This window comes from Arvicanthis niloticus, chromosome 21 (assembly GCF_011762505.2).
Source record: "Arvicanthis niloticus isolate mArvNil1 chromosome 21, mArvNil1.pat.X, whole genome shotgun sequence".
Classification (NCBI taxonomy): domain Eukaryota; kingdom Metazoa; phylum Chordata; class Mammalia; order Rodentia; family Muridae; genus Arvicanthis; species Arvicanthis niloticus.
In genome coordinates this window covers 1929960-1949720 of record NC_047678.1, presented here as the reverse complement: position 1 = coordinate 1949720, position 19761 = coordinate 1929960, and the positions used below count along the sequence as shown (strand labels likewise).

Below are 19761 nucleotides of genomic sequence, written 5' to 3'. Positions count from 1 at the left end.
TACAGACCACAATGAAGCTCATGAAGAAGGAAGAACAAGTGTGGATGCCTAGGTCCTACTCAGAAGGAGTAACAAAGTACTCAAGGGAGCAAATATGGAGACAAAGTGTGGGACAGAAACTGAAGGAGGGGCCTTCTGGAGACCATTCCACCTGGGTATCCATTCCATGTGCAGTCACCAAAGGTAGATGCTGATATGGATGTCAGGAAGTGCATGCTGACAGGAGCCTGATATAGCTGTCTCCTTAGAGGTCTGCCAGAGTCTGACATATTCAGAGGCAGATGCTCACAGCTAACCATTGATCTGATCAAGGGTTCCCAATGGAGAAGTTAGAAAACCGAAGGAGCTGAAAGTGTTGGTGGCCCCATGAGGAGAGCAAAAATACCAACCAACCAGAGCTCCCCAGGGTCTAAACCACCAGCCTGGGAGCACATAGGGAGGGACCCGTGACTCCAGTTGTATATGTAGGGGAGGATGGCCTTGTCGAGCATAGGTGGGAGAGGAGATCTTTGGTCACATGAAGGCTGAACACTGAGTTGGGGGGGGGGGGGAGGCACGGGAATTCGAGGGTAGGGAGGTAGGAGTTGGGGGTAGGTGAGGGCATACCCCCATAGAAGCAGGAGGAGGGGGATGGTATAAGGGGTTCCTGGGTGGTGGGGGGAATGGGGTAAGGGGATAAAATCTGAAATGTAAATATAATATCCAATAAAAAAGAAAAAAAAAGAAAGCAGGACATATAAAATCCTATTACAGGCATTGGCACATGTTAACTTTTAATTCATGTGTGCACTTTCTTTAACATGGCTTGAATTGCCCATGAATTTCCACTGATTCCTTTCTATGTCTCAAATATTGTACTGAACTATAATTATTTGTTATTTGTGTTATTTTATCTCCTCAAATTACTAACAAAGTGTCTGGGGAGGCAGCTTGGCTGGCAAACCCTTGCAATTACCCAGGACCGAGTCTGATCCCCAGAACCCACATAAAGTTGGGCATGGTAGTTTCTAACCCTAGCGTAGGGAAGAGACAGGATAATTCCTGCAACTCCCTGGCCAGCCAGGCTAGTGTACTCACTAAGAGCACACACAAGTCTAGATAGGAGATACACACTGAAATGAGCAGTCACTGACTGGGGCAACGCTGTCATTCTCGTTTGTTACTCTGACAGGAGCAGAATGGGAACAAAGTCAGTTGTTACTTTAGGCCTGTTCTAACCACTTAATCCCCAAATGATGCATATGTGCCACAAGAAGATACCTCTTAAAACTGTGTTTCTCAAATATACTCATATTTAAAGTTATGCAACAAAAATATTGGTTATTATTAAGTATTACTGAAGAATATGGCTACTCTAATTCAACAGTGCTCAGGAAAAAAGGCAGGAGGCCCACGGGAGCCCAAGGGTTTCTGAGTTTCAGGATACTTACTTGGATCGTTTAAATCTGACACGCTTGTCCTCCGCTCTTTTGGGTTTGTGAGTTTAGGTATTTTTCCTCCAGGTAAAATGACTTTCCCATTTGTCTGTATGTAATTATGTCTGCTAGCATCACAGGTGACCAAAATATCAACTGGAATCTTTTCCACACTGTTCCCATAAAACTTCTTAGCTGTTAATCCTGTGTTTTGTGATTTCTGTCCTCCAGAGTTCTGATGAATTGATGTTCTCAGCAATGGTCCAGTAGATTCATTCAAAGTTACGGCTTGTCGAAAATTTCTTTGCAAATCATTATGAAAAACAATACCACAACTTTGGCATTTGGTCTGATTTTCTTTTTCTTTTCCACATTTTGGGCAACATTCCCGCTGTTCAGAAACCTTATGCCCCAAGAGAACAAAAGAAAAGACTTTGGTATTTTACATTAGCATCAAAAAGCTTTTAAAAATCTCAAAATGCCCAGCAGTCACCATGGCACTCACCTTTAATCTCAGCACTCAGGAAGCTGAGGCAGGTGGATTTCTATGAGTTCAAGACCAATATATGGTCTACAGAGTGAGTTCCAGGACAGCCAAGGCTACACAGTGAAACCCTGTCTCAGAAAACCACAAAAACCAAAAACAACAACAACAAAAACCCCAAACCCCCCAAAACAGTAAATCTAAGTAAGACTATCTTGTTACACCAAGTAATGAAGTCCTAGAAGAATGACAGTGATGTGTCAAAAAACAACAGGGACAGTTTAAAGGGATGGTCACAAACAATAGTGGGCATCATCTGAACATCAAAACATATGAACGTTAAGGACTCCATGTGCTCATGATGATGCAAATGACCAACCACAGGCTCAAGAGACTGTGCTTGATATTCTCTTATCAGGCCCAGAGTTTACATCTCAGCACTCACGGAAATAAAACAATTTCCTTTAAAAAAAAAAAATAATAATAAAATTAAAGGGGAAAAAGAAATTACTGGAATCGCTGGAAGTAATGGCACACACCTTTAATCCCAGCACTTGGGAGGCAGAAGCAAGTGAATCTTTACAAGTTCAAGGCCTGCCTGGTCTACGAAGTGAGTCCATGACAGCCAGAGCTATCTTAAAACAAACAAAATAAGAAATTGCTGGAATGATTCCAGATGGAAATAATCTAAAGAGTTGTGGCAAATAAATATAACATATGACCCTGAAATGAAGCCTAACCCACTAAGAACACTGTTCACACACAATCTGACTGAGGGCATTCAATGATCAGGACCTGACCAGCATGGCGAACCAACGTCCTAGGTTCACAGAAAGGATTTAAAAAAAGAAGAAGAAGAACTGGGTTTTGTGGAACAGAAAGTAAGTTTAAAAATCAATATTTATGTATTGATGCATCGATAGTTATGTATACGTTGGGGCAGTATGTGCCTATGTCAGTGTAAGTTCCTGTAGAGCCCAGAAAGAAACACCAGATTTTCCTCTACAGTTACAGATGCTTGTGAGGTGCCTGGAACTGATCTCAGGTCCTCTGTAAGAGCAGTGTGTACTCTTTATCCCTGAGCCACCTCTCTACACCCAAATTAGAAATTTTTAATTAAAAAAAAAAAAACCAACCCCTTATTCTTTGTGTGTAACTTAGTATGAATAAAAGAAAAGAACAGGGATGAAGGACAGAGGGAGAGAGAGGAGTTCGGGGAGAAAAAGAAAGAGGGAGACGTGAAAAGAAAGAGAAGGGCAAGAAGAGAAATGAATAGAAGCAGGTCAGAGACAACCTTGAGCTCCAGTCCTTGCTTTCTTCTACTTTGAGGCAAAGTGTCTTTCTGACAGCAGATCCTCCTGCCTGCCTCCCATCTCACCCTACGAGCACGGGTATCACACATATGGACTATTTATCACATTTGACTCTACATCGGTTCTAAGGACTTGAACTCCAGTCCTCAGACTTGTTTGGCGAGTGCCTGTACTAACTGGGCTGTCTCTCCCGTCCTAATTTCTAAAAATTTAATAGCTACATATGATACCTCATGTAATCAACAATTTGAGAGTTAAGGCTAGAAGATTGTAATGAACTGGACATTAGCCTGGTCAGTTTCAGGTCAGTTGGTATTGAATAAGACCCTGTCTCCAAAACAAAAGCCAGCCAAACAAAACCACATATTAAAAAAAAAAAAATCTCTCTTTAATTTTTAACTTTGTTATAGGGATGTATTGATAAATTCTTTATATTAAAAAAAAAAAACTCTGTAGTTTGGACAAGTAGAAAATGGTCTATTTAAGCCAGAAACATTTACTTAAATAGCTTTTCTAGGTTTCTTTGGGTCCTAAGATGAAAAATCCCCTAGAATGTACTGAGCAATAAAGGCAATGGGAATGGCTGGGGAGATGGCCCAGAAAGTAAAGCTGAAAAGCCTGAAAGTCTGAGTCTGATCCTGAGGCTCCAGAGTAAAAGAACCAACTCCTCCTAAAGGCTGTTAGCCCACCGTCCACCTACCACAAGGTATGCACATGACTATACTTTACACAGACAGTCACAAAATGAATGTTAAACTAGTAATAAAAATACTAAGTCATTAGTAAGAGCAACATTTTTACCTACCTCTAAATGGGTCAAACACTTCTTTGAGGCAGGGGACAGAGGCGATAGCTGGTAAGTACTACAATGCCGTTTCTGCTGTACTTTCCTCTTAATTTCAGGCTCTACATATGATTCCGACTCTTCAGTTTTCTTCATTATATGGTCTAAAGAAAGTGGAGGTGAAAAGCACTGAATTTAAATTTAATAAACTTCTCGTGATCTTTACTATTTATTAAAGTCCTTGTTTTCAAATTTTAATTTTTAGTTAAAATGGGATCGTGTATAATATGTATGATAAAGATGAACAGATGGCTAGTGGGCAGGAGTGCTTGCCTCTAGTACTGACAACATGAAAGTGATGCTCAGGATCCGCATGATAGAAGGAACTCCTGAAAGTTGTTCGCCTGTGCACACATACACACACCGTACACACATACATGTGAAAACAAAAGCAAGACCTTTAGGATGCAGGCAGCAATAACGTCCAAACTACTCTTACCTGGCTGTCCCTTCTCAGTAGCTTTCCACTACTTCATTAGTGTGGCAACATTTGAGTTAGTTGAACAGTGAAGGCAACAGAAACACGGCACTAAAGCACAAACATGCCTCTTCCCCTCCAACTTAGCTCTGTTATTAGATTAGTAATAAGAAAATATAGGAATTCAAACATTTGGTCCAAAGATTTAGAAAAAGTAAAAGTAAACTAACTCTTAGGCTACTTGTGTGGGATTGTGTGTGTGTTAGTAGTTGTTTAGATATGTATTCTTCCCTAGAAATATAAGAGATTTGTCTTTATTATGGTTTAACGTAACTGCTCTATTGACCTACTCGCAACATTGCTAAATAGCTCTACTTGAATATTTTATTCTCTTTTTTCTTATTTTTGGAAATGAAGTCCAGCTATGTTAACAATGTTGGTATGAACTCACTAAGTAGTCCAGACTGGTCTTAAAAGTACAGGCTTCCTCCTGCTGCTAAATCCCAAATGCTAGCTCAGTCACATACCACTGTGTCCAACTTCCTTTTCTCTTCCGACTGCAAAACCTTATGTGGACCCTGGACATGCCAGTCTTGATTCTGTATTTCATTTCACAGAGATTCATTTTTCCAGAATATTTTCTTGTATTCTCTGCCACATACTCCTCTCTGTACAAGCAAAGTCTACCCAACTGAATGCTCAATTAAGCAATCCAGTTTCCATGGCATCTAATCTGAACTTCTATTAGCACTCATTTAATAATAAAATGCTTGTTTGTACTTTTCTATTGTTGCCAATATGCTGTGAGAAATTGGGTTTTAGTCATATGTTTTTCTAACATCCCAAACCTACCAAAGACAAAACTGGACAAGTATTTATCACACTGCTTAACTGCACAAAGACAGAATTGTATGATGCATTTAAGTGTGAAATTAGTGAGGTATGTGGTACAGGCCTTTAATCCCAGCACTTGGGAGGTGGAGGTAGAGGCAGAGGAATTCAGAGGAAGGGATGATGTTTCTACGTCACTTTAAAATGACTTACACTTTACAATAAAGATAATAAACTTAGAACCCGAAGACTTAGCCTACGGCCGAAAAGACAAAAGAATATATATATATATATATATATATATATATATATATATATATATCAATCATCAAGGTTTTACACTTGAAGAAACACACTAGTCTAAAGCATCCAGATGTTAGTGTTTTTTGAGGGATACTTAACTTTGCAATCTCTAAACAAAGGATCACTAAGAACTATAATATCCCACTCTTCAGACAAAAGAGAGTAGAGAACATTTTTAAAATCAGACAGTACATAAACACAGGTGTCCAGAATATAACAACTTACTTGTAAAATTAATTTACAGCAAAATAGCCTAAAACCCTCAACAGGATATGGGTTCTGAGTACTTGAAAGGTCAAGAGTAAACAGACCAGACTAACTAACACAAAGTGTGCTATAAAAAGAACTCTCTGTCCCTTTAGTCAACATGCTGCTTCCAATTTGTTTTATTTTATTTTGAGACAGGGTTTCACTATGAAACCTTGGTTGACCTAGAACTCACTAAATAGACTAGGCTGGCCTTGAACTCACAGAAATCTATCTCCTTCTGCTTCCCAAGTACTGGGATTAAAGAGTTGTGACACCAGGCCCTACTCAGATTTATTTTAAAAAACAAATTCGATTATGCACATAAAGGAAAAATCCTTTCCTCATGAACAAATTTTCAATAGATTGTATAAATGGAACAACACAAGATCTGTGGGTGTTGTTCAACTCAAATTTTCTGCTAAATGCTTCTTACATACAAATACTATTTAATTAAAACACAAGTAAACATAACAGTATGCATAATATTTTAAATTGAGCATACTGTCTTCTACTTTGTATATGAGAGGGGTCTAATTACAAGATTTGTGATGACCAGAATTTGCAAATGCCTGTCACCTATAAGAAATGTAGTACTTAAACTTTCATGGTGTGCATATCTGCCTATACTTTACATCATTTCTAGATGCTTATGTTGTCCAGTATACTATGAAAGCTATGTAAGTAGCTATTTTACAGTGCCATTTAGTAAATTAAAACAAACAAAAAGAAGGTAAATGTTCAAGACAGATGCAGTTTTCCTTTGTCAAATATAATTGATCACTGTGGCTGAGATCTGTGGGTGCAAACCCCAAAGTTACAGAGGCTTGATGCACATGGGCAGAAAGGTGATATAAGTATTTAAGGAATAAAATGAACTGACTGAATATAACAGGATATTTTCTTTGTACATGTGAATCAAGCAGCTATTTATCAGCTGACAATAATTGCAATCCTAAGACATAATTGCATGAAGTATGTAATTAAAATGTATATATTCAAAGATGTCAACTAGTTCTACACTTCTGGAGAAATATTAAAAACAATTACAAAACGAAAAAGAAGCTTAAGGAACAAAATGAAAAGCAGGGGGGGTATGGGTGTGTTTAATGTATCATTATACAGATGCTATTCTACATGCTTGGAAAAATTAAAATATTACCAAAAAAACAAACAACAAATCCAATGTGTATTAACAAAACCTAAAATATTTACACTTAATAGTTCATGAGATTGAACTCAGAAGCTCAATCCTCTGAGCCCACAAAGTAAATTTTTTGGACTTTGCACATAGGATGTGATACTACACACACACGCACACGCCCTAATAAATAAATGTAAAAAAATGTAAAGCTAAATCTAATTTTTATTTACATTTTAAAATCCCTTTGGTGGTGGTGGTGGTAATATGTGTAATATGTCTGAGTGCAGGCATGTGCATACCATGGTGCACACATGGAGGACAGAGGGCAATCTTGGCGTCAAGTCTCACCTTCTACCTTTAAGAGTGTGAGATCAAATTCAAGCTGTCTAACACAGGTACTCAAGCATTGTTATCCACTGCCCTCATCTTGTTAGTACCATGGTGGTTTCTTTTAGAAGAAATATTCCAGAACTATGATAGAAACACAACATGTAGTCTCCGGAGGAAATACTAACATTGAATGTGATTTTCATTCAGCATTCTATCCAGTATGCTAGTATGCGGTTTATCCTATAACCGGGCATTGTTCCACCTGCCTTACACAAACATGGCTGAAAATGGAGGGCTCCCTTACCTCTAACATAATTAAAGAAAAGAGGCAGCATCTCAACATAGCTTTTATATTCCTCTCAAAGTGTATACAGCTTGGGCTGAAGTAGTTCAGTTGGTAGAGTGCTTACGAAGCCCTGGATCTGATACCCACCACTACAGAAACCAAGAGTCTCTCTAAGATATGAGACTCTTAAACACCTCTCCCGAAAATGCTTATAATTTAAATATGCAAATATTTTCCCAAAATTATGGGTAAGTGCCGCCCATAATGCAAAATAAAAACAGAAAAATACCATTGAACAGAAATCAACAAATGCTGTGTGAATGAGGAACAGGTTCATTAGGACCCACAGATGAAGCTATGGATGATGGTACTGTTCTATAATCCAGAGAACTGAACATGGGCAGTTTGAGACTGAGCCATCTGAGGCTATCTGAAAACTCCTCCCCTCCAACACTCACCAATGGAGGCTTAATCACAGAGTGAAAAGTTAAGGGGAAACAGAAATTCTGTAGTCCCTTAGAATTATCAAAGAACTTTACTGAGTACCAAAGGAAAAACTAATTTTACAGTAATGAAGGTCAGAGCAACTGCTGTATAACACAGTGACTGTGACTGACCTCACCAGTGCCAAACACACCAACATCATGTCATCCCTGACACAATGCACTGACAAAGGCATATCATGTCTGTAACTGCTGTCTGAAACCAGCAGAGGTGCAGCGTACAAACAACCAAACACAAACCAAGGGGCATTACAAAGCAACTCACCTGTACTCATCAAAATTATCTAGAAACTAAAAAACCAATTAATTGCAATGTGGAAAAGGCATCAGTGAAAAACATTTACTCCTGAACAAGGTCAACAGCTTAGTAAATAATCTTATAACGAGACAGACCTGTGGTGGCATGTGCCAGGGATCCCATGACTCAGAGGCTAAGGCAGAAGATCACTAGTTAGAGCTAACGAGCTATAGAGTCCTATGATGGCTTAGTCTGTGCAATGAAATTCTGTGTCAAAAAGCAAACAACAACAAAACCCAAATAAATAGGCAAACAGCTTCTACTAATCTTCATTTTGACAAACACTGATTTAAAGGGGATAGCAAGAATGAAGAATAAATAGGAACCACTTTGTTCCTTTTGCAACTTTAATTATTATACTCTATAATTGTTTCAAAGTGAAAAACAAAGAAATTCAAAGATTATTTCTAATTTCTTAGTAAATATTATCGAGTGATTTGTTTGTTTGTTTGTTTGCTTGCTTGCTTGAGACAGAGCCTTACTATATAGCCTTAAATGGCCTTAACTTACTAGGTGGCCTAGACTGGCTCCAAACTCACTGAGATCCACCTACCTCTCTCTCCAGAGTGCTGGGATATAAGGTGTGCGCTACAATGCCTGGTTAAATAAATACTGTTGAATATTAATGAATATTGTTGAATAAACTGTAGGTATTCTAACAGCCTGGCCAATTGGCATCTAAACTATTACTAGTGGGTCTAGTCACTTTGCTTTTCTGAAATGCATTTGTCAAATGAGAATAGTATTGTACATTCTTCTTTGAAGATCAAAGTAACTTTGTACTAAGCAAGAGATCTGGCATTAAACAGAGCTGAGTTAAGCCTGAGCAAGTTATCTCAGTGATCTCTAGAACCGCTTGCTCTTCTGTACAAAATTTAGAGGAATCTTCCACAAGAAATAGGACATAAGTAGTATTTAACTTAGCAAGTGGAATGAAGTCAGTGTTCAATAAAAAATGAATGTGTAACAGAATAGATGTTTAAGAAGGTAGTCATTATTGCTAAACTCAATTTATTAACATAACTAACTGTGCACTGCAAAGTATATGATTCCGATTTGAAGTGAACACTACAAGATAATGAGGAATGATGAAACTGAACATGAAGATTTTTAATCACAGTGGTATATTCAATGCATGTACCAAAGTTTGGAATTAGAAATTATTATTGGCCAAGTCTTGTCTATAAACAAGGACACATATTAAGAAAGCTATTATATAGGGGCTGTGTAGATGGCTCTTGGAGAGGACCAGACTAAGTGCCCAACACCAATGTCACACAGCTCACAACTTCCATATATTGTAGCTATATTTCGAGAAGGATGAAACTTCCTGCCTCTATGGGCAGTAGTACACATGCATATATCTCACACAGACTCATGTACATGCAAAGTTAAAATTAACAAAAATAAATCTAATAAACAAACAAACAATCCATTCTAGCTTGGGCTCAGCAACACATGCCTTTAGATTCCTTCCACCCCAGAGGTTAAGGAAGAAAGATGAATTTAAGTTAAAAGAGAACCTGAAACAGAAAAGCCTTGATCTCAGAGCAATCAACAGAAACAATGCTGAGCTGCAGGGCGGCTCAGAGTAAACGCACTTGCAGTGCAGACTCAAGCACTAGAGTTATACGCCAGGGTACATATAAAAGGAAAGCTGAAGAGAGTGTGCAACTGTAATCCCAGCATTCCTAAGGCGGGCTGACAAATGGAAGGAAGCTGCCTGGAAGCTCATGGGCCAGCTATGCTGGAGTACACAGTATGGCAGAAACAACAAAGCAGACTGCATCAACAAGGTGAAGAAAGGGAAGAAGAGCCCCCCCCCCCAAAGTTGTCTTCTGACCACTACACACATCTGTTGCATGCAACTTCATATACCCATAAAATAAAATCACTATCTTATGTAAGGAAAATCAATTTGTTGATGAAATACATTTGATACATGTTATTGTATATTAATATAAAACTGTTATTATTCAATATAAAACTATTTTAAAGCTATAGCTAATCTTTAATTAATCCAAAGATTTTAAGCTATACTCACCTAACTGCACAACCATCCTGACAATAAAGCCACAGTTTAAAATTAAAAAAAAAATATGAAATCTGTTATAAAGCAATAGTTTTCAACATGATTTCTAGTAGGCCCCAGAGTATTCTAAAACTAGTATCTATATTCTTCTCTTTGTACTTCTTATGCAGGAATTCAAAACCCTGCACAGGTTAACAAACAAAACTGTATACTTACCTCCACCTTGGCCATGACTTAACATTATAGTGTTGTTTTCAGCTTTGTGGACATGAGGTGGGTATTCTTTCCTACAATGGGAAATTTGTATGATCTCATTTAAACAGAAAATGAAGTTTTCAAAATGACAAAGTCAAAGGACCACTTACATTTATTCAGAGAAACTATAGCTTGTCATGTTAAAAACTGACGATATAAAATAAAACTGCATTAGGAAAATAAAGCTACAGCTAGAGAACTTAAATCTTCAGCCTACCAGAATCACAACGGACTGCTAGATACATAGTCAGTAAATAAATTCAAATGATTGGTTTTTCAAGGAAGTCTTTAACTTTGGTTTTTTAAAGAAGTCCCTCATTTTTGGTCTCAAGCTGCCTGATGCAGGTGGCCTTCCTGTCTCACCCTCATGCAGCTGCTATTCCAGACACTACCTTTAGCCAGGTTTTTTTGTTTTTTGTTTTTTGTTTTTTAACTTTGGAAGCTATGTATTTACTCCTCAAATGCAAAATTTAGACCTTTTCTTTAGAAACTGACTTTTAACCAGTTGATGACATTCCCATTAAAATCACTGTCAGTCTGAACAAATACCCAATAGAATACCACCCAATTGTTTTATTATTTAAAAGTAATCAATGAATAAAATAACTATTGAACAAAAAACGAATATTAAATAACACTAGTCTTAAAGACAATGCTAGTATTAGTACAGAAATGTATCAAACAAATCCATCAATTATAGAACAAGTGATGTCAAGCTCTTGTCATGGGACATTATAGCCAGAAATACATTTGTCTAAACATATTAAACTATTCTGTCAAACAATATACAGTTAGTTACCATTATTTTAGAAGGGGTCTCATTATATAGCACAGTCTAACTTCAAACATGCAATCCTCCTGCCTTCGTGCTGGAAGTACAATTATAAGTCACTGCACTTGGTTCAACATAGAACATATAATAAACCTAACTTGAGTAAGTAAATGTCCTAAATAGTATACTTTTATAAATCTAAGTATACTAATTTTGAGAAAAAACAAGCATGTTGTGTCTAGTATTGAGAGAAAAATCACCATAGAAAGAAAAAGAAGCACTAACTCAGGAGTTATAACAGATACTTACCAAGCCTGGGTAAGTATATACAAATACTCATTTTATATCAGTAAGAAATTAAAGAAGCTATACTATCTATTTATAAATGTTTACACTAGTGTTAAAGTAGTTTCTTTTCAGTAAAGAGCAATGTAATTCATTTGATTACATAAATCAGATGAATACTTTCAAGGATTTAATATTTCCACATAAAACAAGGCACTCAAAATATGAATGACAAAGAAAATATTGCAAAAGTAGACAGTAATGTATTTGTAAGAGCAATCAGCAAACAATGAATACGTTGTGCCAGATACTAATGTTCAAAAGTTCCCTATTAACTCCATATTCTCTTGATAACCTTTCAAGCTACACATTATCAACATTTTTATAGATGAAAAAGCTGAGGGACAATAAAATTGATTAGTTGGTCCATAGCCCCACAATTACAAAATGATAATTTTGGAATTGAATCCCAGCAAACTATGTCAGCAACAATGACTAGAGCAGTATCAAGAACATGTGAACAATTTCTACTTTGCCAAGATTTTAAACACTGTGATGACATAAATTGTCAGGTCAGGAAAAGGCACGACCTTGTCTTTCATGTCATGGTAGTAATTGAACTACGAAAAAAGGAAGTTGGAGATGTAGCTCAGTGGATGCTAGTTTGCCTAGCCTGCACAAAGTCCTGAGTTTGATCCCTGCATTGCAGATTATTTGTTTGTGTGTGTGTAATTATGCATGCATGTATGTATGTATGTATGTATGTATATATGTATGTATGTATGCATGCATGTATGTATGTATGCATGCATGTACAAGAGGTAGAGACAGAAGGACCAGAAGTTGAAGTTCAAGGTTAGGACTAGATATGGCTCAGCAGTTAAATGAAATCTTACCTTCTCTTGTAGGAGCACACACGCTCACACATGTGCACTCACCCTCTGCTCCAGCTACTGGAAGAGTTGGAAGAGTCAATGCTTCCAACCTCCAAAATTACCTGTGCTCATGTGCCCATACCATAAGAAAATACACACACACACACACACACACACACACACACACACACACACACACTTACTAATAATCATAAATCACATAAAAAAGGCAAGGTCATTTCAGCTACATAGAATTCTAAGCCAGTCTGGGATAAATGAAGACAACGTACCAAAGAAAAAGAAGGGCTAATCACCCTGCCAACTGGCTTTCATAGTGCAGGAAGGTAATAACTAGGAAGAAAAATCATCACTGACCCTTGTTACGAACCCTATGAGCTATAATGCCAATCTGTCAAGCAGAACATGCCCACTGGCACAATAGTGGGATAAAGTTACGGGGGTCCCAACTCTTTGCTAGTTAGATCTGAGGTCCTCTGCACAGGAGGGAACTCATACCTGGTATTATAGACCTGGCCAAAAGTTCTTGACTGGGAAGGTCATAGTAGGTAACCTACTGCTGATGGTTTGCCACATAAACATAGAATCAACCTGCCTTCTCAATATGTTTATACACACTATATACCCATAAAACAGTGCTGCCCTCAGCCTTGTTCAGAGAAGTTTCTATTTGCAATACATGACAGTTAACACAGAGACTCACCAAAAGACCAAAGTGTTAAGAATAAGTGGCTGTTCTCTGCTCTAAACATGACATCTACGCAAACTACATGCACACTCTTTGTCTCACATACAGAAGCCTAGGAAACACTGGGGAAAGTGGTAGAAGAATTAAGAGCTGAAGAATGGGGAGTAGTGGTGTGAAATGTTATTTTCTGAGCATAAGCGGCAGTTTGCACTCACAGTATGGAGTTTACCTACATGAGACCTGCAGAAGCGTGGGCCCACCAACATTCCATCATGGACAGGGAAAGAACTCATGGAGACCCCTCTTCTTGAGGAGCCACAGGCAGCTAATGATTATTGGGGGAAGGGTGAGCTAGTGGTGAGTTGTCCTTGTTTAAGTAAAAGAATCCCCACCTATGTTCAAGCAAGCAACTCTAATTAAATGCAGTGTGCTGTGCACATCAGCGGGGTGGTGGTGGGGGGAATAGAAGAGGAGGGAAGGGAGAAAAGAGGGAAAAAAGAAGGAAGGAGGGAGGAGGGGTGAGAGAAGAGAGGAGACAGGTTCATGTTGGGAAGAGGAGGCTGGGAAAGAAGAGAAGAGAACGGGGAGATCAGTTCATACTGCATGTGTATCAATTTTAAATGTTCAAAATTCATTTGTTTAAAGGGCATGTTTTCAGCATCTAGCTCAGCATGGCGGCACATGACTACAATCCCAGCATTTGGGAAGGCAGGAGGATCAGGAGTTCAAAGTCAACCGCATTTTTATAGTTCAAGGCCAGCATGAAAATCAACCTTAAAAAACATGTTGGGCTCCTAACTATACTATATTAAGCTTAGAATATACATGTTTCATACTAAAAAGTTACATACAATAAGAAAGCTGGAAGCAAACATGGTAATACTTCTACTGTAATTCTATGTCTCCCATTTTTAAAATTATGGGCAACAGACACAGTAAATATTTTGAAATGCTGGATATCATTAACAAAATTCCACAATTGTTTAAGTTATAAGCACTCTGAAAAATAAAATATATATACTGCATAGTGAACTATGTTGTTTGTAATTTAACACTGTTCTACCATGCATCGCTAATAAGAATGAATACATGATTATCATGTAATACCCACAATGCTAAAATGTGTTACAATATTATTTTCTTGTATTCCAAACTTCATAGTTACCATTTCCAAATCTTCCTGAATGATTTTCAACACAAATAAGAACAATAAACTGCTCTTAAATTATACTAAGATGCAGGCATAAGCTTAGAATAAAAACGTTTCCATATGCATCCCAGAGATCACACTCAGTTTGTCAAGCTTACTGGCAAGGACCTGTATCCCTGTGACCCCTCTTTTGCTCACAAGAATAATCTTTTATTTGATTAAAAAAATTTGAATCCCCACCCATAATCTTCTTCTCTCTAGATTGTAGTTTCCAGGCTGGCTGAAGCTCCTGAGTACTGGATTAAGGAGTGCACTTCCATCCCAGCTCTTCTCTCCCCTTTTCCTTCCCCTAGATGTCTCCAGGGCTTCTCTGTGTAGCAATGGCTGCCTCTCCTTTTTTAAGTCTCTCATGGCCCAGACAGATGGATCCTACTATCTCAGCCTCCCTCTCAAGTCCTGAAATCACAAGTTGTAAACCAGCACAGCTGGCCAACCTTGGTCTCCTGCCTAAGGTAACCTTTACTCAATTCTAAGCCACCATTTCCCCCTTACTATACTTGGCAACGATTCCATCCATACTCAAAGGAGAGCAATATTGACATACTTCACTTAGAACTATTCTGTAAGAAATAGCTGTCCCCCAGTCCACTTGACAGAACATGCTAAATTATACTATAAATCTAGCCTGGTCTACATAGTGAGTTCCTGGATAAAGACAAGTCTTGCTATTTATATTTAGCTCACACTGTCCTCAATCTCCTGCTTCTCCTGTCTTAGCTTACTCATGTCTTCCTGGCATAAAGATTTTGATGATTTAACTGTATGCAACCTTACTATTAAGGTACTGAAAATTTTAAAGAACATTAGTCAGACATCAGTATAAATATAATAAACATAATATAATAAATATAATAAATATATAACTATCCATGCAATAATAAATGCACTGAGAATTATACTGAAATATCACCCATATATCAAAATATTGCAATGTACTATTAATCAGTTTTCTGTCATTAAATAGTAAACTTTACTGATGAACTTCAATTCAGGGTATTATTCAAAGCAAATAAGCTGATATTTTACTGCTACATCCATGTTCTAATTTCATTAAGCTTACCTTTCTTTTCGGTCCTGATTGCTTAAAACATGAAAAAGAAAAAAATGTAAGAGAGGAGCCTTCATTGTTGATAATATGTCATTGCAATTGTAATTATTGACGTTAACAAAGCAAAACTATTAATATGAGCAATTTGTTTTAATAATATTTTGCATGTACTATATGTTAACTATTGCTTTTTTTTCAATTGTGGTCAACATAAACTAATTTAGGTAGTTACATATTTAACAGGAAAACACGGATGCACAAAATTATGAAAATTCTCAAAGGGGTTTTACTTATAAAGCATTTAATAACAGATTCTTTTATGACAGTCCATAGACATAATTTTCAAGAAATAATGACATTTCCTGGAAGTTATAGCTTATAATCACATTCTTATCACAAGTTTTATGAAGCCAGTGTACATTTCTCCACAACTCATGGAAACTCCAGAAACCATCAGATAGACATCCAAGAGTTACACTGCTGAGTTTACAATAAAACTCCCATTCTGAAACTATTGTTCCTCATCACAGAAAGGCTTAGATGTTCAAAACTTTAAGATGTTCATAAATAACAAAATCTTGAAACTACAGTATCTCATTCCTCTCCTGGAAGCACACAAGTAAGCTGACAATACAATCCAGCAAAATAAGAAAAAAAAAAAAAAAAAAAAAAAAGCACTGTAAACTCCCTAAGAGCAGCACTTAAAAGACACATTAAAACAATGAAGAGCCCGGAGGTGGTGGCGCACGCCTTTAATCCCAGCACTTGGGAGGCAGAGGCAGGTGGATTTCTGAGTTCGAGGCCAGCCTGGTCTACAGAGTGAGTTCCAGGACAGCCAGGGCTACACAGAGAAACCCTGTCTCGGAAAAAAAAAAAAAAAAAGAAAGAAAAGAAAAAGAAAAAGAAAAAGAAAAAGAAAGAAAGAAAGAAAGAAAGAAAGAAAGAAAGGGAAAAAAAGTGAAGAAACAATACATCTATGCTAATACATCTGAAACTTTATCTTCGCTATTAAATATATGTCACATGACAACCCCCCCCTCAGCTACAGTCCCAGGAAACGTAAAGCACCTTAAGTGAAATACTTCTAGCATCCTACTGTTGATCCCAAGAGGTAAACGGAGTTTAGAAATTAGAAAGAACTCTGTTGTTTCTAAAACTCACCTGTACAAAACCCCGAAAGTGTAGAGGCTGATTCTTCCTGATAAACCAAGAGACGTAGTAGCAAGAGAAGGAAACTATTACCACCTCTCTTTTCTTATCCATGAGGAAAATACATTTTAGAGACAGAGAACGTCACTCACTGGGAATAAAATCCCCATGTTCCATCCTCAGCAACACACAGACAGACTCTCTCTTCTCTCTCTCTCTCTCTCTCTCTCTCTGTCTCTCTCTCTCTCTCTCTCTCTTTCTCTCTCACACCCACACACACTACACACAACATGCACACAGACACACACACTGTCTAATATACAAGCATTCACAAGAAGCTTCAATGTATATACTATTAAATCTCACTCTAGAAGGGGTAGATTAAATAGATTAAACAAGTAGCTGTTATTAATAATGTAGGACTTGAAAGTGTCAGGTTTTTGGAAAAGGTTCTTTTGACTAATGCTGTACTAGTCGTCTTAAAAATATAAGGAGGGGTCAGAAAGATGGCTCTGAGGATAGAGCTAATAATGCTCTCACAGAGGACCCAAGTTTGACTTCTGGCTCCCATACCAGGGATGCACAACTGCCTACCATTATGGTTCCAGGAGACCCAATACAATCCGTTAGCCTCTGAGCACTTTGGAACTCATAGGTATACACAGACACATACTTAAAAACAAAACAAAACAAAAATCTTAAAATAAAAACTTTAAAATAAAAGGAGGAAATAAACACTGATTTAATTCTGATATTTCTGTATTGATTTAGGGCTTTAAAACTTCAACCAAAGCCGGGCGGTGGTGGTGCACGCCTTTAATCCCAGCACTTGGGAGGCAGAGGCAGGCGGATTTCTGAGTTCGAGGCCAGCCTGGTCTACAGAGTGAGTTCCAGGACAGCCAGGGATACACAGAGAAACCCTGTCTCGAAAAACAAAAACAAAAACAAAACAAAAAAAAACTTCAACCAAGGTAGAGACATCCATTAATTATTAAATCTTGCTTATTCTAGGACCCAGTTTTTCATGCATGGTTTTATGGTTTGTTTGTTTTGTTGTTGTTTTTTATGCATGTGAGAAAAGGTGTCAACAGAGGCTAGCCTCAAACTCATGACTCCCATGCTTCTGGGCTCCTGAGCAGTGACATACCTCTCTGCATTCTGCTTTAAAGACATGCATTTACCTTCCCCTTACAAGATTTTTTTGTTTTGCTTTTTTTGTTTTTTGAGACAGGCTTTCTCTGTGTAGTCCTGGCTGTCCTGGAACTCACTCTGTAGACCAAGCTGGCCTCGAACTCAGAAATCCACCTGCCTCTGCCTCCCAAGTGCTTGGATTAAAGGTGTGCGCCACCACTGCCTGGAAGATTTTTTTTTTTAACCAATCCTTTAAAGAAAGCTAAGAAAACTTTTTGATCAAAAAGTGAAATTATAACTAAAACACAAATCTATAAAATGTGCTAGGTTTTCGGTCTGCTTAAATAAAGTGAAGTTGCAATGAAAACAAACTTAAATAACTGCAGTTCATTTTTCTATTACTTTCCTTTAGCACTTTAGTGAATGAATCTATCGTTAATATATAAAATAACTTTGGAATAGTAGTAAGAAAACAGATGAGAAAGTTAACCATCTGCCCCAAATGATATAAAACTGATGTAATATTTAACAACCTTCCCTCATGCTCTTTTCAGATTAAAAAAAAAAGTAGTAAACTTCTTAAAAACTAATTATTATCATGAAGATCTGACCCCCCCCCAAAAAAAAAAGCCTTAATACTCTCCAAAAACTGTTCTGTGAACTACCAAACTGGAAACATTTTTTAAATTTTCAAATTAAGACTTAAGAAAGCAACAACATTTAAGAGAAGTCAGAAAAGACAACTGTCTTACCTTTCGGCCTCTCAGCTGTGCTCGGTGCTTCTGAAGCACACTCAAGAGTTAAACCCCGTGCAGCACAGCTCTGCTCTCTGGCAGCTCACACTGACTTAGCTTATACAGCTGTGCTACTGAACAAAACTAAGCCTTTGTTTGCTAGGGGTGGAGAGGTGCTGGGGAGAGAACCTATGTTTGACAGTTTTTCTTATGCAGTGACCCCGACTAGCCTTAAACTCACTAGCCCAAGATGTCCTCAAATCCATGACATTTTTTTTCTGCCTCAGCTAGCTCCTGAGTCTTGGGATTGCAGGCATTGCCACCACATATGGACTCATTATCCACCTTCCTGTCCTTAACAGTCATTCCGTAGTAGTAAATGGTGGGGCTTTGCCATATTAGTCTTTCTTTATCTATACCCATTTTATAAAATACAAATCACTTTGCTTTTTTGAAGGAATAAAACTGAGAGGAACTTTCAACGACTAGATTTTAGACTTCAAAATCCTTTAAAAGGCAGGTCACAGGATTAAAAAACAAAACAACAACAACAAAAAACCCAGTGTTTCCTCTTATACAGATTGAGACAAACACGAGCAGACTCTGTCCTGCTCGTTTGAATCTTTCTGCTCCAAAGCGTTTGGGTCACATATTCTGATTCTTGGAATATGAATTAATTTCAGTTACCAAACCCATTAGGTCTTCAACTAAGTATTATTTACAAAGATGAACATCACACACAAACAAGGTACAATAAGGCAAAGTCCTAGGACAAGACACAACCCACCAACCTTCTGACTTTAGTCTTTCTGTGTGACCACACATCTTACTTTTGATTCTTGATCCTATGTTAGAGCCCCATGGTGGCCAGAGAGCCTGCACTGTTTGTGCACCCTACATTACAACAAAGCAAATTTTTGGTGTGAGCAGTAAATTCTGTCTTTTGTATTGAATTTCTTAAGAATCTTATGTGAAAACTATAGTAAAATATTTTAAAATCCAAAAGTTTTCATTTAATCACCTTAAATTGAGAAAGATATAAAGATTTTAAGTTAAAGATCTATTCTAGTATATCTCCATAAGCATCATGTATAGCAAGTTTCTAAGGTTTGAAACAGTTTTTTAATAAATAACAAGCTTAAAAATAAA

The 19761-nt window shown here is 37.5% G+C and overlaps 1 protein-coding gene across 4 annotated transcripts in view; it reads right to left on the bottom strand.

Annotated features, from left to right (window-relative positions):
• Positions 1 to 19761, bottom strand: part of Senp6 (SUMO specific peptidase 6) — an 82924-nt gene that overhangs the window by 38235 nt on the left and 24928 nt on the right. For 3 of the 4 annotated variants that reach the window (XM_034483855.2, XM_076917309.1, XM_076917310.1), the window contains 4 exons: positions 15611 to 15631; positions 10664 to 10734; positions 4018 to 4160; positions 1431 to 1818 (listed from right to left, as the gene is read on the bottom strand). In XM_034483855.2, coding sequence (XP_034339746.1) covers positions 1431 to 1818; positions 4018 to 4160; positions 10664 to 10734; positions 15611 to 15631 — 623 coding nt within the window. The remainder of the gene's footprint in view (positions 1 to 1430; positions 1819 to 4017; positions 4161 to 10663; positions 10735 to 15610; positions 15632 to 19761) is intronic. The other variant, XM_076917308.1, reaches the window with a different exon arrangement.